General features: G+C 35.5%; 1 protein-coding gene across 2 annotated transcripts; it reads right to left on the bottom strand.

Moving 5' to 3' along the window:
• Positions 1-935: 935 nt before the first annotated feature.
• LOC129280845 (KH domain-containing, RNA-binding, signal transduction-associated protein 2-like) lies at positions 936-26,457 on the bottom strand. 2 transcript variants are annotated; one of them, XM_064112514.1, is made up of 9 exons: positions 26,279-26,457; positions 22,650-24,786; positions 21,826-21,942; positions 18,399-18,545; positions 17,622-17,812; positions 15,607-15,784; positions 11,975-12,027; positions 7,771-7,835; positions 936-5,425 (listed from the first exon to the last, which is right to left on the bottom strand). In XM_064112514.1, the coding sequence occupies exons 2-9, from the start codon at positions 22,884-22,886 to the stop codon at positions 5,307-5,309; spliced, it is 1,107 nt and encodes a 368-aa protein (XP_063968584.1). In that variant the 5' UTR covers positions 22,887-24,786; positions 26,279-26,457; the 3' UTR covers positions 936-5,306. The 2 variants fall into 2 exon arrangements, with proteins under 2 accessions (XP_063968584.1, XP_063968585.1); XM_064112515.1 differs by lacking the exon at positions 26,279-26,457 and having other exon boundaries at positions 22,650-24,839.
• Between the last annotated feature and the right edge of the window lie 1,192 nt (positions 26,458-27,649).

Here is a 27,649-nt window from a genome sequence, read left to right as displayed (position 1 = left end):
ACTTGTTTAATGATTATTAAATGAAATTACTCTACAGTGCTATAAAACAATGGTCATCGTTGATCCTTTACCAAACATATATAATCTTCCACAAAACACATCAAACTATTGATCTTTAGAGATACACGCGATACTTCATTATGATATCTGATTTTTTTTTTTTGCAATAAACATAAAACCACACTTTACATTTTTATATTAACATTATTCTTACTTACTACATCTGATTACTTACTGATTAGCATATTTTCTTGCTACGAGTTGCGTGCATGCAAAAATTTGTTTAAATGCTTTCAATGAAGATTAGTATGGTAGGCATGAAGGTGATTTATAAACAAACATTAAATTGTTGTAAGAAAACTACATGAAATAGACACATTAAACACTTATCCCGTTACTTTATATCATGTGATTAATAAGCAGGTGATTTACACGGAAGCATATGAGTAGCCATCTACGTTTAATAAACAAACATTTCTTATATATATATTTTTTTGTTTTAAATGATCTTATGCAATTATATAATAAAGAATATATATCTACTGCTTTAGCTTAATCATTATGTCATCATCATGCATGATCAATATATCAGTTCAGCCTACTGCTTTGTCAAATATTATGTTAGTTTCTATTACATTTTTACATGTTTAAACAACAGTGCCACAAACAATATTGGATTTTTTACTACCATCAGCAATTACACACATTCCTATTTTATTCATAAGAAGCCAAGTTGTATTTAGAATAAAATTAACATCATGTCAAAACTCAGATCACTCTGTAGACCCAAAAGTATAAACTGTTCATTATCAATAGCAGGACTTATTATCAAGAAGATTGAAGAATTAAATTTTACATGGAAGAAAGTCATTTTGCAGAAATCTCCAAGCTTACCTGCATATTTGTTTTTCACAGAATATCACGTAGGAAAACCCTTTTTTTATTTCTCATTCTTCTCTGATTTTATTTTTAATATTAATCAATGCCGAAACATGTTACAGCTGGAAGTAAACCTGAAACACTTCTCTCATTTCTAAAGTACTGAGCAAACAAATTCTTATCCTACAAAGGCATTTCATCTCACTTTGATTCTTAACTTTGATTGCAACCCTTGTTAATTAAATGAAGAAAACCCTTTGAAGGCAAAGAAAAGAAACTGGGGAGAAAACATGTTGCCTTTAAGGCTAAGAACAAGTGGCAGTGACTATGCTCATATTGAGAATATTTTTGGTTTTGATTTCTGTACAAAAATAAACATGGAAAATGCTCTTTCACATCAATGAACAACACATTTAGACACAAGACTGCCCAACAAGATTGGGGGCAACATTCAACAAAAAGTAGAAAAATAGACTCTTTCTTCGCGATAGTTATGGCATTTTCTTTCTACTAACCTTTCATAAAATCTGTGAAGTACAAGTACAATAGCAAGTTTTTGTAATGGTGATGATTCTCCAACATAGTAAATCTATTGAAAATGCCTGTCAAATCACAAGCCTTTAATTGGTGGATCGGGACAGCTAATCGGTCTAAGATTCTCAGATGAAGAAAACTTGAAAATATGTCGTTGGTCCAGAGTCCAGGATGAAACTGCAGTTTTTTTTTTTTTAACAAATACTGCTTTGTCATTAAGGGCTATTGACAATAGATTTTCTATGTTGTAGAATCTGTCTCCGTCGCAATTGCAAAAGCTCCCGAATGATAACCAACAACAGTTCTCTCTAAGGGAACTCGGGTCAGAACTTCCATGGCTTTGAAGACAAAGAGGGTCTTTGTTTGATGTTCATCCAACTCTAATCCCATTTCATAAAATCTTGCACATTCATAAAGTGAATAATACAAATTATGAATATTTGTATTGTAAAATTATGAAATTGCATATTTCTACTTGTTTAATGTTTGTGTAAATAATTCATGCATCCAGTCTATTGACATTCATATAAATAGAAAAGTCAAGTCTCAGTGTAGCCTTGTTCCAAGGAACCATTAATCACTTTTTTGTATACAGAAAGGAGAAACCAGTCCTGTCACCCAAAGAATCAAGACAGATCCAATAGGTTGCAACCAAGGAATGAATAGTTGTGACAACTCAGCCCAAATATATCAAGGTAGTTTTGAATTCATGGTTAAAGATATATGCCACTTGTGGTTAACGATAAATGAGTTTGTAGAGAATCTGATGAAATAATCACCCAAGTGTCTATGTATGAATGAAATATATGTGTCAAAGGATTCTGCAAGAAACTGTCCAATTGCTGAGAAATTACTGTCGCAAAATAAGAACGACGTTCCCGCCATTTGTCTTTTTCCAAGCAATTAAAACACACCGTCCCACATGTGGTAATCTGTGTTGGAAACCTTCAGGGTGATTCAGAGTTAGGTTTATGTAAGGTACCAGATCTAAATCTACAATGACATGACCATTAAAATTGATTTTTACATATTTTTCATGAAACCTTAGTTTACTGCAAATATTATGCATTTTTCATGCATTAATTCTGCTTAATTCAGCACATATACTGAGAAAATTGATGTCTGCTAAATTCAGCACATATACTGAGAAAGTTGATGTCTGCTTAATTCAGCACATATACTGAGAAAGTTGATTTGTTACTGCATGAATGAGCCAAATGCTTATATAGAAATTTGTTAACACGCAGCTCTTGACTCGGTATAACTTAAAAAAAAAAGGGCCTAGTATTAAGCATCTTTTCACGTGATGTGAAAAAGCGTACATTCACTATTATTATTTGTTTTCCGTAACCTGTGCCTGGGAGGCGAAAAGCAAACTGAATCACTGTGACCTGCAGGTCTCTCCTCCCGATATAACTGATTTGGTGGAGTGCCGGTGGACCACTACACCGGGGTTTCCCCCTACTCTTATACGAATAGTGCAGTGGGTTCTTAACGTGCAAAGGTGGCGACTCTCCTCTAGACGAAGCCTCCATTTAACGTCCTATCCGAGGGATGCTTTCTTAATAAATAGATGTACACTGAGTTAAGCATAATCGATGTATGAAATATGCATAAACCATGGTTTCAAAACTACCTTGTAAATTTGTGCCAATTTGTTGGTTACTGATCAACAATGTTGACTGATAGCGCATTCCATCGCGAGTGGTGACATCATCTACATGTAAATCTAAATTCAACATTAATTGACAATTGCTTTCCATACAACTGCTTTCCATATTTGATATTGGTTAGATGAATTTTGTCTCTTTAAAAACAGGGCTCTAATTATTACATTTATTTCCATGTTACTTTTCAAGATGCAGGTAACATTAAACACTGAATAATATTGTATGTAACATATTGGATTTCTTAATAAAACTGACCCATATGAGATGAGTGCAACAGGCACGACATCGAACACAAACATAGACTTTCTAAATCACAGAAAAGCCCACTTATAATTGGCATAGTATATCTGGTTGAAGAAAACATGGAATGGCTTACAGGACAGATATTTTTAAAAACATTTTTTTGACAAGACTTCCTTCCCCTGATTTGTATTTCACGTATCTTAACATTCTAGTGGATTTTTCAAAGCCTCAGTGAAACCAACCCCTCACATACAAAGATACCATATAGCTATATCTGTGGGGTCAGTTTCACTGCCAAATGACTGGTGCGTGAATTCTGCAACATGTAAGTTTAGGAGGGGATGAAAATATAAAACACAATTTTTTTTTCTCGGGTCCCTTTGATAAAATTGTTCGTTTGTCGACACAACATTTGCTCCTGCGACAATTGCTCCGGGCTTAATTTTGTCCAAGATGTAGGGTTAGGGTTGCAATTGGGATTTATGTATAGGTTTAGGGTAGGGTATAGTGTTAAACCCAGGGTTGAAGTTGGTCATTTGATTACTGTGTGGAATTTAGAGCAGAGCAATTGTCGCCGGAGCAAGTATCATGGAACCCATTATTCACCCAAACTGATGGTAAAGTGAGGCGAAGAAGACGACAACAAGCAAAAATACAAATGGATACAAAACACATAAAAATAAAAAAAGGATTTAGAAAAAGATATCTAGAAAAGGGGTATAAGGAGATATAGTGACAGAGGGAGGGAGAGAGAAAGAGAGCAACAGGAGAAAGAATGAGAGAAGGGGGTTGTCTCTTATAAGCCTAGCTCACACCTTAGTGTTTTAAGCTGCGTATTGTTGCATTAGCCGGAAAGAGCAATACACAGCCAACGCAGCATACTACACAGCAAAATATTCAGTTGCAATCACATTTCTGCTTACAAGCTCGTTGGAGCTTTTACAAAATTGCACGTGGTAAAGTGACGTGATGCGAGCTAAAGCGAGGTAATTCGAGGTAAATCAAGCACTAAATTTGCGTTTAGGCCTACCTCCGTGGCTGTTGCTCGCTCTTGCTTATCCTCACTCCCATTTGCTCATTTTCACTTGTCTTTGCTCATATGAAATTTGGTTGCTTTCAGCTACACACGTTTGTAAAATTGTTTTAACCAACGAGCTACAGGTAGAACACATCTGCATTAGTTGTGTATTGACCTTGTTTGACTGTGATTTGTCTGCATTCAGGCCATCCATAGGAGAACGCAAGCCCATTAAACACAAATGAGTGAGCCAGGCTTTATCATACATGTTCATATCACAAATTTCCACCATGCTGGAGAATGTAGCAACCTATACTGTAGACAAACCCAATAAACACTTTTCTGATGGAAGAATAAGATGTGTTGGAAGAAAACTGTCAATAAAAAAAAAATAGTATCCTAAATTTCAACGTAGAATATCGCCATCTCTCTCTCATCATCTTTCTTTCTATTTCTCTTTCACCGTTCTCTCTCTCTCTCTCATTTTCACTTTTTCTTTCACTCCCTCTCTTTCTCTCTCTCTCACAACCCCCCCCCCCCCCCCCTCTTCACATTCTTTGTTAAAGAATTGGGACTACAAATCATTTGTGCTCTTTTCAAGACAGACACTAGACATGAACACTACATTCTAGGAGGAAAACGAAAGGAGGGGACAAAATAAATAGACAAACACGGGAGATGGGAGCTGAAATTAACAATGTGAAATGGGAACATGCATTCCATTGTGGCAAGTGTAATACATCTGGTAAGAGCTCCATAAAATACTGTTATTTCTCACGCATCTAATCCCCCAAACCTGGCGTTGGCTTTGGTATCCTATAAAGTGTTTTGACCAAAGGACTTTCATGATGCACACCATACGTTCAGGAACCATACGTTTTCTTTCAAACAAAATCCCGCAATCTTCGGGGGTTGACACGAGTTGCATACGTTTCCGGTTGTTGGAGAGAGAAAACATGAAGTTAGTACCGGTTGTATGGGTGTGTGCGTATTGTCTCTTTTTGGTGCATAGCTGATGGGTACTTGAGTCGCATTTGTGTGCCCTCGCTTGACCACGTTGACTCAGTCTCTGAAGCCCCTCCTGAAAGGAAAGAAAGCAAGGGAAAAAAGGCGATTCTTCAAGAGATTATCAAACATTCTATATTAAAATTTCTCAATTTTTTCAATTTATCAGCAAATACACTTTTTCCTTTTCAATAAACTCAAGTTTTATTAACAATATAATTCAGAACAAACCCCTAACCTAAGCATGAAAACAATTTAACGAATGAAAATGACAGAGAATATAAAAATCACAACCCTGTTCCCACTTGAGTTCTCCTGATACAAGAATGCATCTGATATCAAAATTAATTTTAATCTTACATTTGCATCCTACATGTCAAATAATCACAGAACTTGGGGTTATAATTAACACATTCTCTCTGGTACCGTTCGTTGTAATTCACTATCACAACATGGAAAAAAACAACTAGATTGAGAAAAATAAAATGAAAATAAATTATAATTAAACAAATGTTCCACAAATATGAAAATTGAGGAAAATAAATAAAATAGGTCATATTGCTTCATCATCTAAGATCAAACATAGAATTGCTAAAAAATGAATTGGAACGTTACTACTGTACTGTGTATGCCACTGAGATGAGACTTTACAAAACATGATAGGGAATCTTCCTGTATGCAGACCAACGAACAATATATGAATCAGCCCAGTCACATACATGTAACCCTTGAGCACATGTGGGAATGCTACTGTACTCTGAATGCTTTTCATGATATTCTCACAAAATAGCGTTGTTACAGGACAAGGCAATGTAATACATATACAATCCATAGTGGATTCCATTGTTACAAGACTTGCTGTCTGGAAGAGAAAGATTCCTGTGCTGTTTTGTAAATTCCCTGACTGTGTCCTCTGAGTTGCGTTGGTCAACCAAGGCTGTTTAATAAGTTGACTCTCAAGGTTCTACATCAGCTGATGAATAGATGCAGCCAAGAATAGTTTCAGGCAGCAGAGGGGTTAAACGAGCCTTCTCTACAAGACCAACACTGAATACAAACATGACATTACATGGAGTCGCACACGGTTAAGAGACAGCAAGAAAAGATAATATTTGGAGAGACTGGGGAATATCTCATTCCAAATAAATCAGAGAAAGGAGAGAAAGAGAAAGAAATAAAGAAACAAGAACTTCTTTTAAGCTAGCTTGCATTTATAGAATTTAGTTATGAATTGTGTTTAGATTTAATTTAATACTTAGCATATTTTTATATAAATTAGATTTTTTTCCTTCAATGAATAACCTATTCAGTTTTAGTTTTCTATTTTCTTAAAGACTAAGCAGTTTTATGGGTTTTTATTAGGGAAGGAAATTCCTTGATGATGCAGATTTTCATGTTATTTATATTATATATTATCAGTCTTATTTCTATTGAAAGCCAGCATTGGTCAAAGTCACAGATTTCATCATAAAAAGTTGAGACTTTCTTGGACTTCCTGAAAACTTTCTTTATGATGAAATGAAAGCATTTCAGTTGTGTTCTTCATGAGATATCTCAAGTTCAAGCAAGAATTGAACCACTAGTACACATAAGAGGGTTTGTTTCACCTTGGAGCACATTTATAAAAAAAAAAAAAAAAAAAAAGTAGTCTTGTCAAAATGATTACTTTGACCAATGCAGGCTTCCTCAGAATATCAAAATAAAATGATTAACCCTATATGTTACATTTATTTACGATTTTTATTTTCAACTATTTACATATCAGTATTTTATCTTTTAAACATAATCTGATGATAATAAAGTTTATATATTTTCATTCCTAGGTTTAAATGAATTTAAAACTTAATATTAAAATTGTTAGAACCATTTTGAAGGATTGTTAATATGTATGCAAGGTATGACAGGTAGCAGAGGTATAACCCATTGAGGTACAGTGTTAGGAAACACTTTAGCTTACTTTAATTCGTCTCCTGATTGCTCTAAATTTCATATGGAGTATCAATATGAGTAAAATTGAAATTCTTCTCATTTCACTTTAAATAAATATACTTTTACCTTATGACGTATGTAATAACCAATTAGGAACATCATGAAAACAATGAATCCACTGTTTAAAATGCAAATTGGCAATGTTTTCTCCATTTTGAATTGTGTAAAATCCAAATTTGATTTTTTTTTCTTTTCAAACTATATAGCCAGGTGAATTGCCAATTTGAAGAGTGAAATCATTAAAACTTTTGTAAAGCTATGTACCTCTATGGGTTATTAAACAAATGACAAATGAACAAAGCTGAGAACACATTGCTTTATGGGAGTGAACGTGTTAGAAAACAAAACAATACAATGAATCAGAGAGGATGTTTAGGGTTAGGTTAGAGGGGCGGGGTATCGCTGTATGGGTCCAGTTCTGGAGTGACATACCATAGCTTTGTTCTGAATACCCTTCGCCTGTAGCGCTGAATTCTTGAACACTTGTAGCTCCACCGCTGTGTATATAGGGAGAAGTAGAGGAGAGGGCAACTAAGGACAAAATTTAATCCTAATCTTTAGATTTTATCCTAATATTTAGATTTAACTTTATTTACCATTCTAAGATTTTAGTAGTAGTATTCTTCTAATTTCATATTAAAGGATTTTATAAAGGGAATATTATTTTACATATAGATAAAATTATGTTTATACATGTATTCTTTATAACTATTATTTACAGATCAATATCAGATTTACATGTATACTAGTAGCTAGATTTCTATCAATTTTTAAGTTTTGTGATCATAATCATTTATATTCATATTTAAGTTCATCTTTATATTTTACATTTATTTATATCATAAGCATGTTATTCAAAATAAATCAAACACATATAAATCCAATATATTTATTATTACATAATATATTTTAGGTTAAATAGTTTAGAAAACATGAATTATAAGAAATTAATTGATCAATAATTTCATATGTTTACATGTATATCATCAAACTTACCATTTTATGATAAATTGATTTACCTCACTTCATATTAACAGAAGAAAAAATCAAATTAGTTAAAAGCTTTAAATCATTTTTGTAAAACCATAAACAACATCTACGATATGTTTCGCTTACATTTTTATGAAATAATAATAATATAGTTTAGATTTACATAATTTATCTTAAATAGTAAATTAATAGAATTAGTTAGTTGTAGAATAATATAATCAGACATCTTCAACACAAAAAAAGATTGGACTTTTTCACTTTACATGTGCAGATGAAGTGAGCTCATAAAGGTGTAACTATAAAAAAAAAAAGAACAGAAATGTTTTTCAAATTCAAACTTAAATGAAGCCACAAAAGACTCCAAGAGAGAGAAAAAATCTATTCTCAAGTAACCTGAGTTTATCAATGGAACATGATCTTCATAAGAATGATTAATAACATGAAACAATTCATTACATTTAATCAATTTATATAAGTATACTTTCTGATGTCACTTTCCTACTGTTTACATGTAATTACTGTCAATTTGAAACATTATCATTTACTGTTAACTTTTTTTTCAAATAAATGAAGCGATTACAATTTCAAGGGCTGACATGTGTTAATGATGTGTGGAGGTTTCCAGTCAATAATTCTGTGAAATATTTGATATTATTTTATAGTTAGTGTGTTAGTTATCTTCTCAAACCAACAGGAAAACTTACTGGAATCATTAAGATATTAGTTTTAATCCCAAATATATATAAATTGTTTTAAAAAAATTGATAAGGCAGGCAAATAAAAACAAGATTATTTCATCATGTAATTTATGTGATATGTTAAGATTAGATACAATTAGTAAAACTTGATATTCAACTGAAGGCTTCTGTTAAGAACTTGCTTTATGTTTAGCCATTGATACATGTTTTATGGAAGTGAAATCATATGCAATGTAATAAGGCTTGGATTATAGTATGTTTATTACCCATTTCAATATTTGTTTTCATGGTCATAATGAATAATTTAATACTTTAAACATCATACTTAAACCATTTGTTGAGAAGAAAATAAATTATGGTGTTTACAATTTATGGCTTTAAAAAGAAGAAAGTTGATTTTCAATTTAAATTCAAAGAGTGCTGTATTTTAAAGAAAGAAAGATCAGGCATCACTGCAAAACGAGAGATAATTGAAATAGGAGAAATAAAGGAAGATGCAGTAGAAAAGAGATGTGTCCCATTGGTGTCAAACGTGACCTAAATGAATGCAAAACAATGCTTTGGAATCTAGGAAAAATAAACATTTCAAAAAATTGAAACAAAAATATTATTTTTCTACATCATCTCTGTAAGGTAACTGACACACAATATGAATACACCTTTAGATTCAAGTAGTCTGCATGAAACAGATCCTTCAAGACCAACAATGGCAGCATATGATGAACAAAGATTCTCTTCTTTATCAGTCTTGCCACATGAGGGATGTTTGAGACCAATTAGAGCCTCTTCTCATGACAGATTCTTAACCCTGGACTGTCCTTAACCCAATACTAAATTTTGTCCTGTTCGCACAGACAAAATTCTAGTCTATCCCGGGTAAGGAAGTACTTGTTATTTTCACATAAAGTCTCGGACTAGGGGTAGCTATTCATGAGTGCTTATCTCTGATTCAACAAGAGCACTTATGTGGATATATTGCCCCTAGGGCATACTTGGAGCACATCCTTGGCTTTATAGCCACGCTTCTGTTTTCTGCATTTGCCAGGCTAACCCATTTCGCAGAGACCGGTAGTCTCGTACTCTAGGTGCGGTTAGCCGACTTTGCAAAAACGTTCTGAAAAAAGAAAGTGAACTAAACTACCCCAGGGCTATCTTGCCATTAAGCCCCACTTACGGCACAGGGTTAAAGAAAATTTTGCCCATGAGAAAAGTGTATTTGTGGACTGCTATATAGTGATGTAATTCCAAGGTTCTGAGCACGTCTGAGGTTTTGCCCTTCACCTTCACCATCCAAATCAATAAAAACATAAACCATGATTCTCATTTCATACTACATCTACCATGGCATGCTTATATATGACTCATCTAAAGCTAATATCCTGTGGCGTCGAGAGCAATCTAAAATACCCACAGCCATCGGATGAGCTTGACCACATTCATTGACACATACATGTATGTAACCAGGAGAATGTTCTCGCCGTGTCAGACAAAGGAATTTCTTTTATTGGCCCTCTATAAAATATGATTATCATACAGACAATGAGAGAGCACCAATAGCACAAGAATACTACCAGAAAGGTCTTTACCTAAAATGTAATTCAATTACCAGAACAATTAATGATTATTCAAAGCAAATGCTTTTCAGATTTTATCTTCCAAGAGTTGGGATTGACAAATTTATTTTTGACCAGTAACCTGTATCCAAATGGAACACACAACTCGATCGATTGACTCTTGCCGGAATCCTCTGGAAAAAAATCTTGAAGAAACCCTTCAGTCCTTCTAATACATACAGTACATGATAGAAAACAAAGAGTATAGAGCCCTTTTCAAATCCAAGATAAAAGTGAAGTAGGATTAATGACAATCCTTTTCAGGACTTTACAAGATATTAATTCAAAATCAATTGATAATAATAATAATAGTCAGTTCTTGTATAGCACATAACACATTATGAATAACGTCTCTATGCGCTTCCAAAGGACTTGAATATTATTAACCCCGCTGTAGCTCAAGCAGCTAGCTTCCAGCGCTCGGCATTTCAAGGAATAAATTCCTGCCGGGTACCCACTCACCTCACCTGGGTTGAGTGCAGCACAATGTGGGTAATTTCTTGCTGAAGAAAACTACGCCATGGCTGGGATTTGAACCCACGACCCTCTGTTTCAATTTCCAGAGACTAATCCACTGGGCCACAACGCTCCACATGTTGATGATAATAGGTTTTGATGATATGGAGTCACGTTCGCCGGCGTGACTGTACACAGCATGAGGACACTACATTATTGAGACTTCGATCTATATTTCCCATGCTTGGAACACAAAGATGAAAGGTTGAATGCAGGAATACCATATTTATCAAAGTCAGTGAACAATCTTAGAATGCCAGGATCACATAATCAGACGGACATCAAATCAATTCCAATCCAATATACTTCAATCCAATCCAATTCAGTCCAGTTATACAACAGTGTCAATAGATTGAAACACTTCTATAAACAATCAAATCTGGAGATTAGATAACACAGTTCCCATTGAGTAAATGTTCATTGACTATGTGTACGAATAGCCTGACAAGACAGACAGGAGATAATGAGAACTATATGATAATCAACATAATCTGCTTCTTACATGATCCAACTCAATACAAAAAATATATATACCATGCAAACAATACACAGTATACACATCACTCAATAACCATCTCATCTTGCACAAATCCTTTCATCATACTACTCTCTGTAAAAAAAAATATGATAAAAAAAATTGTTAATATTAAATCACCCGGAAATAAAATAAAGATCATCAAATGTTCCTGAAGCTGACACACACTATCACAATGCAATAAAGTGGCTCGTGGTGAAATAGAATATATGTGATAAAGCATACCCATGCCTTAAATCACTTCAGAAGGGGAGGATTGTTGCGTTAACATAATGATAACTTACGTATTTGTGTCCTCATAGCCTTGAGCGTATGATTGGTCATAGCTTCTATCATACTGCAAAAAAAAATACAATGAATTGAGCTTTTAAATAATAAAATGTATATTAGTAATAGCTTCTATCTTACTGCAAAAAAAATAACAAAACATAATGAATTTGGGTTGTTAAATGAAACAGATGAATGATTTTTGTGTCTAATGATTTGACATAGAATTGAGAATCCTTCTTAAAATTTGACTACTAAAAACATAAATAACTGCACCCCATAACAATATAGATTACAAACAAGTGGAGCGCCTCTGGCAGTCTCACCTGCATTACGCAATTCAATATAGCAGCAGTGCTGATATTGAAAAGATTTAAAGATTTCAATGTTTACAACATCGGCGCCGTTGCTGTCGGAAAAAAGCGACGCCTGCATAGCAGAGCGAGACTTTAGGCGCCGCTTTTCCGACGGCGACCTTGAAGGTATATGTTCCTGGGATGCAAGAGGGCCCTGTTGGACATACCTACGCGCTGCGGACTGCGCTAGCTGCCCAATGACACCAACGTTTGACGCTTAATATGCAGACGCCATGTTGTGAATGCCTGAATTTTGACGATTCTCCGTTCGCATATGCTTCGATTGCTGTTCGTAGATCTTAGCACGTTGACTACATCTTCTTCTGCTTTGTAACATGTCAGCAGCTGTTTGGACCAGTGCCAATGTAGCAAAAAGCAGCGCAGCATGTGTTCTGTGCTTGTGTGCATGTGCTGCACAACTAGCTGATAATTGACGGCTGCACGCACATAATGTTGATGATCTTTGCAATGAAGATGGAGGCAAGTATATGAGAACCATCTAGCAGCATCTTCTTAAAGGAGAAATATATTGATTATGAATATGGCCTTATTATATATCAGTGGAGAGGTAATGATGTGAGGATTACCATTAGGTCATTCAAAAATAACGAAAATAATACATAAGGTGGAAATCGCGAATTAAAAAGCGCTAAAATGCCTCTCCGAAATATGCCTCGCATCGGTCTCTGAATTGGCTCGAATTTGATGACGTCACTGTCTGTACGAGAGGCGTGATTGGCTCTCCCACGTCAAGCTCCACTTGCATGCAAAACCTGATGCGAGGGTACGTTTTCTCCACACTGACACTGAATACTTCGATCATGAAATGAAAGAAAACCCAGAAGTTTATCTAGATTTGGATTTTCAAATTGATGATTATGCAGATGAAGAGAATGATGATAAAGTTTCTAACTCTAGAAAAACAAAGTGACGTGGATGGTGGTAAATTAAGGGAATTACGCTGGTGATGATGAGTAGGACAATTCAACTTGCAAGCCGATTCGCTACCAACGCATGCAGCTGCTAGCTGCACCGCGGGTCAAATCCATGAAAATGAATTCCATGCAGCATGACCACATCCAGACAGAGTCTCTTTCCTCTATCAACAACATAATGAGAAGGAAAATAATAAAATAACTGTACTTACAAATAAGTGAATATATCCGAACCTAGGCTGAAGGTAAATCAACTCAAGGAATAGCAGCAGACGATATGCACCGACGATGAATTTCACGTGGCTGGAATAGATTGTCACTCGTTCTGTTTATAGATAAAATGTATATCTCATTATTTTGACTAAATTACGAAACTCGGAGAATTAGTATTCTACATAAAAATTAAGTAACACCTGGTACTATTTTTTGAATTACGATAAAATATTTTTGAAGCAAAGAAATTGAGGTAAATTAAAATAAGATATAAAGGATCATCCACTTAGCCGCATGCGATTGTAAACAAACAATCAAAAGCACATGGCCAGCTTGCTCCACTGAACTGAAAATACGTATTTTCAGTTCAGTGGCTTGCTCGCCCATAGAGTTGGATAAAGCGTAGCTTTATCCAACTCTATGTGCTCGCCTTGCTGATTGTTTACAATCGAATGCGAGCTAGGCGGATGATCTTTTATATCTAATTTTAATTCACCTCATTTTCTTTGCTTCAAAAAGGTTTCATCGTAATTCAAAAAAATATAGTACCAGGTGTTACTTAATTTTTATGTAGAATACTAATTCTCCGAGTTTCGTAATTTAGTCAAAATAATGAGATAGAAATTTTATCTAACAGAACGAGTGACAATCTCCAAGCCACGTGAAATTCATCGTCGGTGCATATCGTCTGCTGTTATTCCTTGAGTTGATTTACCTTCAGCCTAGGTTCGGATATATTCACTTGTTTGTAAGTACAGTTATATCATTATTGTCATTCTCATTATGTTGTTGATAGAAGAAAGAGACTCTGTCTGGATGTGGTCGTGATGGAATTCATTTTCATGGATTTGACCCACGGTGCAGCTATCAGCTGCATGTGTTGGTAGCGAATCGGCATGCAAGTTGAATTGTCCGACTCATAATCACCGGCGTAATCCCCCTAATGTATACCTCTATCCACGTCACTTTGTTTTTCTAGAGCTAGAAATTTCATCATCATTCTCTTCATCTTCATAATTATCCATTTGAAAATCCAAATCTAGATAAAATTCTGGGTTTTCTTTCATTTCGGGATCGAAGTATTCAGTGACAATGTAAAGAAAACGTACCCTCGCAACAGGCTTTGCATGCAAGTGGAGCTTCACGTTGGAGAGCCAATCACGCCTCTCGTACAGAAAGTGACGTCATAAAAAATCCCCAATTTCGCGGACGTAATTCTGCGTGTTTGAAGCATTCAGAGAGAGAACTTTAAACTATCAATTAACTGAGTTCCATCGGTCTCCATGATAAATGATTTACACCATCGTGTTCTCCTTATTTTCTCCTTTAATTTGATATATGATTCTCCATTTTTACGATTTTCAATATAGTTCTACTTTAAATCCCAAGAGCCTTTAACATAAATATATATTTTGCAAAAAAAGGACCTATTTTACAACTAATAGGGCGGCATGTGACATGGCTAGAAGTACAGCGCCCCCCCCCCCCCAAAGAAAAAAAAATACCGACCCTCTGATATACTGCTGAATTAATTCAAAATTAAATATTCTGAATTAAATGTGCAAAGCTGGGAAGCTCATTCCATGTTCTAACTTCTAATAGAATTTAATTGGTCAGACTTCAGCGTTCAACATGAACTGCCAGAAGTACGTCGTATTTTCTGAGGTCACTCCCAACACCAGCCTGGGGAGCGTTTCATCAACAGTTTTGTAGGACAGTTTTCCTTGATTCTGATTGGCCGAGGAGCACAGTTACTATGGTTACTGTCGGATAAAACATCTGACAAGTCCTTTCATGAAATGCTCCCCTGATATCAATTACGGTATTGTGGCTGGTGTTGTCACAACACCAACACCAGATTTCATCACCATACTTGAAATCACCCAATGAATAATAATAATATTTCGCATTTATATAGCGCTTAATACATCGGAACGACGTCTCTAAGCGCTTTACAGACATATTATGAACAGCCATACCATGTACATACGAAATGCAGCGTGTAATAGCTGCTTGTTATTGAATTGCAAATAATTTGCTTGAAGACTAAAAAAATTACTTGATACAACTATTGTTATCTTGTCTGACAGTTAACATATAACCTGATGAAAACCCCTAGTAGATGAGAGTAAGATGAATACTCACATAGTTATCACCTCCTTCAACCGGCGATGATCCGTACTGAGGCACACTCATTCTATGTCCACTAGCTCCTCCTCTAAATCCCCCTCTTGCTAATCCTCTTGAGTTACCTCTTGTTGGTGCCCCCCTGGGGGTCATGCCTCCACCTCTAGGCATACCTCTGCCTGGTGGGCTACCCATTCTGACAAAACAAAACATGAAAATTGGAATATATTAATAATATACCAATAATGATGACGAAGATGATGATTATGATGATAATAATTACAACAAAAATAATACAGTCCATCCTCTCTTATCCAGCCTCACCTTACCCAGATCTTTCTATTATCCGGACATACACTTTCCAAGATTTTTTTTTAATCAATCTAGTACGTTGGAAATGAGATTTCAATATAAACTCAAAATTCTTACGCAAACTCACTTTGATAACATAATTTCCAAAAGTCTACTTACAACCATATTACTTTTTATGAAAATATCTTACCTGATTTACCAAAAGAAATTAGACAGGATAATTTTACAGGAAATCAGGGCAAAGTGCAATTTTTTAAATATTTTTTTAATTTTTTTTGGGGGGAAGCAGCAACACAGGTCTCGCTAAGGCCTCGTCTTGCATTACGAACAGCGCCATCTATCATGTTTGAGCCTACAGTCAGTATAACAATGGCTGACTTTGCGAAGCTGCAATGATCCAATTTTCAAATTTAGTTTCATCGAGTCATTCTCTTTCTTTTAAAGTATGCTTGATGTATTCTTCAATCATTTCAGCAGGTAAATTATCCCAGAGTTTTTGCAACCAATCGATTTCATTTCCATAAAACATCCGCCTATAATTTGCATTAACAGCACTGTGTACGCCCACTACAATAGATTATCTGTAGCTACCATTTGGGAGGCAGCTGCGTGTATTTAGTATTGGATCTACCAGATCCGGATTGGTGCTGGTCCCAATGTATCTAGATAAGAGAGGTCGGACTGTAATAATTATAACAAAAATGATAATAATAAGACAGTTTTTATATAGCACATCTCTGTATGCTCTTCAGAATATAAAGAAAAGAAAGATATGTGTTACTGAGTGCCAAACAAAATATCATTTTTTTTTTTCAGGGGCTATTTTTCACAATCCGATTGCCTAAATCTGAAAAATTAGATAGGCCTTAACAGTGGAGCTAATGGGGGATTTCAGGGGCTCTTTTAGGCATTTTGGGGGTGTCACCCGCAACCCACCTGTAATATTTCCCTGCCCAGTGCTCTTTGTTGAATTGAGATACATGTACATTTTAAATTAGAGCCTCTGGTCTGTATTCTGAATTCTAGTTTTAAGTCAGCTAGAAATATAGAAACCTGAAAATTTCAAAATTTGTTTACTCTGTATAGTCAATGCTGCATAAAGTCAACCTTTTATATTTCAAATAATCCCAAAGATAAAGCAATTTCGGAGACCATCGTCGTGTCGGTGCAGTAACGCCCTTAGCACCATACTACTGCTCACCCCATCGGTGCAGAAATGCCCTCACACAATGCCCTAATGCGCGCTACCATGGGCGTTACTGCGCACATGTAATGCCCGTAAATGTGGTGCTAAGGGCATTTCTTCACCTACACGATGATATGTATTATATATCTTCTGCAAGTTGAATTGAAAGTCAAACACATTTATGTGGTATCAAGAGATTCATCAGTGATTATCCCCCGACATTTGTTAATGAATTGAGCATCAAATGTGCTTTAAATGGAACCTCTATTGTTTGAGATCGGCATACATGTACTTGATACTTAATACTTGATGGAGTAATCCCTTTGGCAGCTCATACAGAAGCTAAACTGGGATGATGAATAAAGTGAGCCACTGGAAGGAGTGTCATGAAGTGCAGAAATGGTGATGGGTCGACATAGCAATTTGTCTTTTTAAGACAGATTTTTCCACAATTCAATATAATAATTAGATTGCCTTTTTATCTTAAAGCAAAAGTGTTTTATGTGGTCCCACACACTAATTATTATGTATTCACCTGGCTGGACTGTGCATGGGTCCAACATGTGGATGAGGTCCTCTCATTGGTGGAGGGCAACCACCCCAACCTGGTCCTGGTCCTCTTGGTCTAACTCTAGAGCCAGGTGCATTGGGAGGAGGACCTGTGAATGATCCACTGATCACGGCAAGTTCTCTCAGCTGCTCTTGACGAATGGTGTCATTGGGATCCTTCCATCAAACAGATATTATAATAATGATTATTTTAATAATAATAAAAATGAACGTATCCATAATAATCATCGTCATCATCATTAATATCATGAAGGGTCGATATCCATTTCTTAGAGTTCAAATTCCAAGGCCCGGAGGAAAAGACAAAGAAGAGGAAGACAAAGAAAGCGAAAGTAGCAAAGAAGAAAGAGAAGGAGAAGAATCAAATTGAGAAGAACAAGATGAGAGGGAAAGAGGGATGAGAAGAGTACATGTAAGAAAGAGAAATAGACCGGGGAAGAAAAAAGGAAGAATTTTAAGAAAGACGTAGAGGGACATGGAGGTAAAGAGAAAGAGTGAGAGGAATAGGAAGAAAAGATGAAGGCAAAGAAAAGAATGATGATGCAGGGAAGAGGAGAGGAAGAGGAAGAGGGAGAAAAACAGGGACAAAATTAATTTGTGAATCCGTAAAATGTGGTTCTTAAATACGCACATAAAGTGCATGTCAGACCCACAGTTGCTCAAAAACATGTTTCCATGAATAAATTCAATGCAAATTAATAACAAACTACCTGTAATACATGAATAGGGATGAGGTACTTACTGGAACAAGATATTTCTGTACTTCTGCAATACTGTGTGCTAATCTATAATAGGCTTCATGAGGTGATCCAATCAAATCAATCTGGACGTGAAGATCTTCATTGAGATGTGCATATTTCTGATTGTTTTCTTCTCTTAGTTTATCTTCCTACACAAATCAAAGAGATGTTTTACAATAATCAATGCATAAGTAGCAATTAGTAGATGCAATTTACAGTGTTTATTATCCAGCATAGTTGATACATGAGAGCAACAGGCAATTTAACCCTCATCACGACATGTTTCAGGGTGATCATCGTTTCTAAAATTGCCCCAAAGATATGGCAAAAAAATATTCAAAAATTTTTAAGAATTCAGTAACTAACCCAGGATGAAGAAAAATAAAAGCCCCTAACAAATGAAATATTTCCTACCCTGGCTCAATAATATCATTGATGAATTCTCAGTAGAGCTTGGTCCATGAGCATGATCTATTAAACCAATATCAGGCATAACTGTTATTTGTAGTCATCTTTGTGAAAACACCCAAACATCTATTAAAGGTATTGTTTAACTTTGTGAGCAGCCGATTTAAAAAATTCTCAAACCAAGATGAAACATGTGTACAAGTGCATGTATTAGAACTAATAAACCCTGAAAACAACCATTATTGAGAATGAAAAGCTAAAACTACAAGGCAAACCCCGATTTTGTAAATAGGCGTCTTATAGACGCCTAAATAGTACACATAAGTGTATGGGATGAAATTAAGATAGTGATTTCGGTCACTTTATATTTCAATTTTTGAAGCACTAAATAATTATTTTCGAACGCAATTTTTTCTGGGCTTCATTTTTGTAACATATCACAGACACAGGTGACAAGTGTGACCTTCTAGCTCAGATTTTTTAAAAGTCAAACCAATGTTAACCAATCACTTTAAAAGGCTTTAGGCTAACAATAGAAAGGTCTCATTTAAGACGAGAAATTTGACGCCCCCACTTAACGCGATCAGAAATTCATTCAATATATCGTGCAGAAACCAGACCGTTGAACCAACTTGCATATATAATGAGCTTTGACCTGCGGACTCCGAATTCGAACTTAGTCTGTATTTTGGTGTCATCTACCTACACACCCAAATTTTTTTTAAATCTGTTTAATATTTTGTAAGTTATCATGCGGAAACCAACTCGCATATTTAATGAGCTGTGACCTTTGACCTGCAGACTTCGAATTCAAACTTAGCCTGTATTTTGGTGTCATCTACCTACACACCAAAATCTTTTTTAATCCATTAAATATTTTTCGAGTTATTACACGGAAACAAAGTGCGGGGACGGACGGACAGGGGCAACGCTTAATGCCCCCTCCGGACTTCGTCTGCAGGGGCATAAGAATACTAAACTTTGATTCATGTCGTAATAATTCTTATGGATAACAAAACAATTCATGCTGGCACTCTCAAGATATCTACACTTATATAATATTGACTGGCCTTGAGGGGAACATCAAATATATTGCCAGCAAAAGAATCATATTGGCCCGAGTCTTTAGACGAGGGCAATATGGGTCATTTAAGGGCAATATATTTGATGTTCCCCGAAAGAAGAGCTAGTCAATATTTTTATTATCATCCAAATCAGATATCTAGAGCAAAAATCATGATAATGGGGATATTTCTTTTAAAAATAGAGTTCTATTGTGTCATGTTAATATCGGTCTAGGCTCTGCACTTTACCATTATGACGTACTTGCAAGTGCTCGGATCCAGCGTTGTCTTTATTATGACGTATATTGTTGGTGCGCGGATCCTTATGAAGCGTATCTCTTTATACGCATCCACAAATGGCCGGATGTGAGACCAGGGAAAATACAAAGGTATATTTTGCGTCGTCTCTGCATGCAAAGTAAATACGCGCATTGAGACCGAGGAAAATACAAACAATATACCTACCCTTCCCGATATTCAGAAAATGTAGGGCAATACGGTTTTGTAAATGACCAGCTCAGATGTCTGATACGGGTGATAATTTAACACACAGGTGACAAGTGGGACCTTGCAACTCAGATTATTTAAAGTCAAATCAATGTTAACCAACGCCTTTAAACTGAAGAGAATGGATGTGAAAAAGTGCATTTCTAATTGGTTGAGACCTCTGTAAGAATTTTGATAGATACCGATTATAAAACGATGGCCAAAGTAAACATGATATCACATTAGTACATGTAGGTCAATGTACAGGCTGCCATCCGTGGTAATTTTGAATTTCGAACTGTAAGCACAAATTTTTTTTTTTTTTAAAGAAATATAGGCCCTCATAATCATGCAGTACCTAGATTGCCCTACAAAGAGTGTTAAAAAATGAATCATTAACAACCTCCAATCAAGTCAAGTACATGTACATCATTTATCCACAGCATTCGTGGACAATCCTGTTTATTGATTATACCTTCTTTTTTATTGCCAACGTAAACATATCGCACAAGTACATGTACATGTAGGTCTATATTTTTCTTAAAGGACAAGTCCACCCCAACAAAAAGTTGATTTGAATAAAAATAGAAAAATCCAACAAGCATAACACTGAAAATTTCATCAAAATCGGATGTAAAATAAGAAATGTATGAATTTTTCAAAGTTTCGCTTAATTTCACGAACAGTTATATGCTTATCCTGGTCGGTATGCAAATGAGGAGACTGATGATGTCATCCACTCACTATTTCTTTTGTACTTTATTATATGAAATATTCTAATTTTCTCCTCATTGTCAGGTGAAGCAACGATTAATTCCTCCCTGAACATGTGGAATTAGCATTGTTTGATACTATATGCTTCAGTCAAGTTGGTCCTTATTGTCAAATCTGTAAAAAATGAAATATTGTAATACTATATTGTATACTGGTAATTCAAATAATAAAAAAACAGAAAAAAATAGTGAGTGAAGGACATCATTGTCTGTCTCATTTGCATGTCACTGAATTGTGCATATTACTGTTTTGTGAAATATAAGCGCAATTTTAAAATGTCATAACTTTCTTATTTTACATCCGATATTGATGAAATTTTCAGTGTTATGCTAGTTCAATTTTTCTCTATTTATTCAAGTCAAATTTTTCTGGGGTGGACTTGACCTTTAATAATAATTTCTTATCATTAATAACAATAATAAATATCGCACTTAATACAATGTTTCTATTAAAGCACTGAAGACTTTTACCCTGGCTATATCATACCTACCCTGATCAATCGTTCAACGACTACCTTCCTAGCAAGGTACCCATTTGCCACACCTACATGTAGGTGGAAAGTAGCAAGGGTACATAAATGCCTTGCCAAAGGATGGATGGATTTGAACCTCGGACCTTGTGGTTCTTATCCATTCATCCACAGCACCTTATTATTCTTCTCTTTTTTTCAGATTTTTCAATTTTTTATTCCTCTTACCTTTTGTTTATCTCTCATAGATCCTTTGCCTAAGATGGCAATCTTTGTTCCTGTGATCTCCTGTAATCTCTTCAATGAGTTCCCTCTTGGTCCAAGTAATTTACCTACAAAATTAAACTGACAAAACACAAACACCATATGCTAAATTTATGATTACCGCAATTGTTTAGTATGAACAACACAAACAAGATCACAATATGACTTTAGAAAGAATATATCAGTAAGATATGAATTGGTCTATTCAGTAATAATTTAATATACCGGTAATATTTTCTTGTGATAAAAGGACTAATAGATTCATTACTAGGACTGTATGATATTACATACTTATCTCCAGTTGTAAACTGCAATCATCCACATGAATAATTCTCAATTTAAAGCAAAGTTCATGTCACTTTTTTTTTCAGTTAACAACAGATCAAAACAGTTTGTTTGGGATAAAATTTCATGACTCTGTCCCTAGAACCCCCAGTAAGGGGTATTGGGATAATCATATGATAATAGGGATAAAAATTGGTGTAAAGCATTTTGAATTACTTGTCTGAAACATATTAAATCTCAATCGTCAAAAATATTGTGTAAGGTGATATATCACGGATACAACAATGTCTATTCATTGAAATTTCTATTAATTGTCACAAAATTGTTATAATCGTGTAGCCCTATTCATACATTGTTTCGTTGTTTTTGTTGTTGTTTTTTTACTTTTTCCATATTCACAGGAGACATACAACCATGTTGAATTATTACCCCTCGAGCTTTCAATAAAAACAAAATTGATTGTGTTTCTGATTATAAAAAGACGAATGCTTTGAAGGACCAACCTTTGGATGTTCTTTGACAGGAATAAGAATTTTGACACAGAGTTTAATTGGTGTTGTTGAGCTGACATCAATCACTAATGGATTTATCTTCCCTCTTTCTCCACCGCTGTCTCCGCTGTTTTCCTTCTGTAAGATATCTCCACCATTCTCCACTCGTTTGATTTCTAGAGATAGACCGATGACAAGTGAATGAACTTTCTTAAACAGAGCTGCCAAACTTAATTGTGAAAAAATCATATTCTTTATTTCTTTTTATCCCTTTTTTCAGGCCTAAAATCCTATTTTTATTTTAAATATACTTATGAAATAATATTCAAAGTCATTATCCTAACAAGTTTCAAAAATTCTAATTTCTAAAGGAAAATCCTATTAAGTATCCTTTTCCCCTCAAAAGCCTACAAAATAGGATAAAATCCTTGTAACTGGTAGCTAGATTTTTTTGTTCTCTTCTTGTCGGGTCACTACACAAGACCGTCCAGTGGAGGGTACAAGATCTGGCTTTGGGGTTAAAGGACTCCAGATATTTGGCAGTGCACGGCTCTGGTAGGAGGGGGCAGACCAGAAGGTGTTGCATTGTCTGATCCTTCCCACACTCGCAAGCAGTGTCCCCAACTATGTTGTAGCCCCATTTCTGCATAAGGACTTTGTACCGCCCTGTTCCAGACTGTAGCGAACACAGAACATTTTTGTAAGGGTGTCAAAAAAAAGCTTGCGCCAAGTGGCAGAAAATGAGAAAGTATTGACGATAAGACATTTGCTAATCATCAGACTTCTTCTTAACCTTGTCATTATCTTTGTCATAATTTTTTAATTATGATTTCAAAATGCATTTACAAAGCATTAATTTACTTGAATTGCTTTGCATGTTATTTGAATATGTTATCTTTTAGCATTGAATATTCCTTCATAAGTAAAAAGAAAAAATTGTTGGCAACCCAACCAGGGAGATTTCAACTAATATTTGGGAGAGGACAGGACGTCATGAGCTATCAAAAATGTGATTGGGTATCGTTCTTCTGAACCCAGCTCGGTGTTGGAGCTTGATTCAACGGCCTTTTCATGCTCTCAACACCAACACAGAACACTGAAATTGAAATCACCCGAATTATTTTCACTCTCTACTAAAACTTACACTCTAGCCTTTATAGATTGGGATCGTTTCGCATTTTTGAAATCTGCGGTTTCCGCGAATGCGCGATTTGCGTTGTTTCGGAATCGGCAGTGAATTAACACGTGTGAGGAACCCGATACTGGCTCTAAATCACCAATTTTGAGACTAACCAGAGGATGGATATGGAGTGAAATTAAAATAAAAAGTAGGAAGTTTTTTATTCTTTTCAAAATCGTGTTGGTGCACGAGTTTTATATTTCCCCCCATAAAATCCCACCTTTATCACTCAGAGTATCAGAGCGAGTTCACCACCTGGAAGTTCGGGTAGGTGGAGCGTAGTGTTGGGGTAGTGAAGTGGAGTGGAGCCTACACGAACATCACTTGAGGTATAAACCATAAGCTAGCTAACTCATGAAGGATTTTGCATTGGCATCTCTGGATTCATTCATTTGAAGTTGTGCCTTACCTACAGGTCTGGACTCTAAAGCAAGTCAAAATTTAGATCTACATCCCTGCAAATAAATAACTACTGATTATCCAAGCATTTTTTTTTAGCTGCACTTGGTAACTTTTTAGAATATTTTAAAATGGCGCTGTACATACTCCACACCAGACCTGCCTACCAAATTAGTCGGTGGACTGTAGACCTATCGTAAGTAATGGACTATAAACCGCACCCGTGGATTAACTGCACCCCCAACTTTGGACTTATCACAAAAAAAAAAAAAAATCACACTCACTTCCTAAATCCTCACATTTACATGCATATTTGAGTAACCAAGAAACAAAAATTAAGTTAAAGATTTTAAAGTATCAAAAGAGATTACCGGTATACAGAAATCTGCTGTTCTTGATCAATTCATCTATAGGTTCCGACATTACACTCACCTCACAGTGTTACACACACACACACACAGCACTACCTTTCTTGTACATTGCAAAGTACGATACAATACATCACTAACTTCACTTTATAGGCTACCCAGTCTGTTTTGGTCGCCATCTTGAAGTCTTTGTTATCGATACCTAGATACCACACGCATAAAATACTTGCATCAGTCGATAAATATCATAAAGCAATGTTTATGATATTTATCGACCGATGCAAGTATTTTACGATTCATAATATTTTCGGCCAATGCAAGTATTTTTTAAATCTAAGTTGGCAGCTATACACGCGTGTGGTATCTAGGTATCGATAACAAAGACATCAAGATGGCGACCAAAACAGACTGGGTAAGTGAACTCTCGTGCTCTTAAATTTCTTTAAATTTCTTACTATTTATTGAAAAAAATTAATAAAAAATATCAAATTCGGGGGGGGGGGGGGGAATATTGTTTTGGCCCATTAACGTTAGTTTGGGCTCAAAACGATTTATACAATCTGTGATTTAGATCTACTTTAACCGTGGGAAATCCTAGCCTCTACAGAGAGGAATGATCTCCCGGCCCAGGCTTCACGGGGAGTAAGCCTACGTATATAGTAGATGACTTTTACTCCCCAGAAGCCTCCAGGCTAGGTTGCAGTGAACAAGTGGAAAATACAAACGAACTTTGCTCTGTCATCTGCTTGTGCAACGCTCACCCGGCCTGCGTATACCGTCAGTGCTTGCATGCAGTGCATGCATAGCGCATCCACGGCCGGAGCAAAAAAAATTGACTGAATTTTCCCCGCTTTCAAAATAGGGTGTCTGGAGAAAAAAATAATTTTTCCTATTTCAAGAAAATATCACATTTTCTTTGTGAATTTGAAGAGAAATGACCTTCAGACTGACAGAAATGTAACATTTTTGAAAAAAATCAAATTATTGGCTGCAAAAAAGAAGAATGAAATTAGGTAAATTTTCAGCATTTCTCTGCCATAGTCATAGACTGTGTAATTAAGAAATGGACACACACAAATCCAAATTTTTAGCTTCCGAGAGCTGTTATAAATTTATTATTAATGCCAAAAACTTGTCCATAAAGAGTCCAATAGGATTTTTTATGCTCTATCTGATGGTATGATTTTTATAAAGATTTGGAAACCAGATCACAATGAAAAATTGCGACAAAGTGAAAAAAATTGTGCAAAACAGAAATTTCATTTTCCCATAGAAAACGCATGGAGAAATGGCAAACTCAACACACACAAAAATAAGGGTTTGCAATTTATCTCTAAATCCTTATTTAAAATGATCATATAAACTTGTCCTTACTGTCAAAAGAAGCCCCTGAATTTTCTCTTTCCATACATGCCAAACACAAGTTAATAATCAATTCAGATCACATTTTTCTAGTAGCCTGAACTTCCCCGAAAAAATGTGCCATATTTTCCCCTAAATTAGCCTGTTTTATGCTGACACTTTTCAGTGTGGCTTCAGACACCCTATTCAAAATTCGATGCATCGATGTTCGATGTTGTTGTTGTTGTTCGTTTTGGGCCTGTTTCACGCCCTAGTAGTCTCCTCGGTAGACACTTAGTGTTGAGAACTCAAAGGTGTTCGATCGAATTAACATGATTAAAGCTGTCTAACACTGGTTTTCAAAATAATCGATATGACTCACATGACTCAGGCTTAATCCTTACAGCATAAATATGGACATTCAGGTATCAAATTTAGGAAAATATACTCTTTCCAGCCATATTTAATGATTGTGCATTCATGACATATCTTCCCTAAGTTAAAGGTTGGATTCGTTAGGTGTCAAGGTATTTAACCCTTTGCGTGCGACGGGCTTCCACAGAAGCCCAGCGAGTCGTTCACTTAGCTACGACGGGCTTCTACAGAAGCCGAGATTTGTTTGGTTTAATTCGATGAAGTTTTTCAGCTTTTTCGTAATTGTTATGTACTAAAACCTTTCCCACTATTTCCTTTATAAACCTATTTCGACAATCAAATGAAAAAAATACACAGCTACGTGGAGAAAAATCCCTAAAATAGGAAATCATTTCAACTTTACCCGAATTTTTCGTTGGAGTCAGACGGGGAGGATAAATTTTGTGACGTGCACGTACGCGCGCGCACACTAGGCCTGATCACGTGATTTGTTCTGATCACGTGATTTGTTTTGATCACGTGATTTGATCCATATCGTTGTTTTGAAAGATAAGCTAAAATCATTTCTGGAAGATCGTCACGTAATAACCTACGCGTTTATTCACGATTTTCGTCTTATTTGTTTCATCAAGACGATATCACTCTAGATAGAATGATATCTCCTTGGTTTCATCGATCGATTGTATTTTCAGAAAAACAAAAAGCTTGTAATGTCTTTTTAGTACTTTGAGCTGATCGCGGTGCACTTTTGAACTTTTTCCCTCCCCATCATCCCTCATTATTTTTCTCTACTTTTCTAAAAAAAGAAGAGAAAAGAAAGCAGTTTAGCACACCATTTATCTTATGCTCTTTTCAAAAGGGAAACGTCCATGTAGTTCATGATATCGGCACTACCGAAACAAAAGAATGTCTGGGCGGCAACTCAAACAAATTCCTTCCGAAAAGAGCAGGATACAGATGGTCAACGCCCCGAACAAAAGGAAGATTAGCATTTATCGGCAAGATTACCTATTGAATGCCCTTCGTACTTAGCAATACAACAAGTTTTTATGAATACTTTTCCGACCAACATACTTTATCTAAAAAAAAGAAAACAAAATTGTCTCAATTACCAACAAAACAGGTGCTTATGACATCGGTCAGTGATCCATTTTGCATAAAAGCGCTTCCCCTGGGTGATGATGCATATGAGGATGAAAGAAGAATCATTTAGGGAAATTATAGAAAAAAAATGTTTATATGTCACGGTGAACGAGAGAGAATGAGAGACAGAGACGGCTAATAAAAATATATTATTTAATTCATGTCAATATACAGAATGAATTTATAATAGGTTAGGTTCTAAAAGC

Source organism: Lytechinus pictus, chromosome 17, assembly GCF_037042905.1.
Source record: "Lytechinus pictus isolate F3 Inbred chromosome 17, Lp3.0, whole genome shotgun sequence".
Lineage (NCBI taxonomy): Eukaryota > Metazoa > Echinodermata > Echinoidea > Temnopleuroida > Toxopneustidae > Lytechinus > Lytechinus pictus.
Note: the sequence above shows the minus strand (reverse complement) of the source record. Positions and strands in the feature narration are given on the sequence as shown.

Coding starts and splice junctions, on each gene's coding strand:
- LOC129280845 (XM_064112514.1), bottom strand. CDS start 22,886: ATGATTTTTTCACAATTAAGTTTGGCAGCTCTGTTTAAGAAAGTTCAT. Junction 17,813..18,398: donor TACAGAAATATCTTGTTCCA/GTAAGTACCTCA, acceptor GTTTGATGGAAG/GATCCCAATGACACCATTCG. Junction 12,028..15,606: donor TTGAAGGAGGTGATAACTAT/GTGAGTATTCAT, acceptor TTTTTTTTGCAG/TATGATAGAAGCTATGACCA.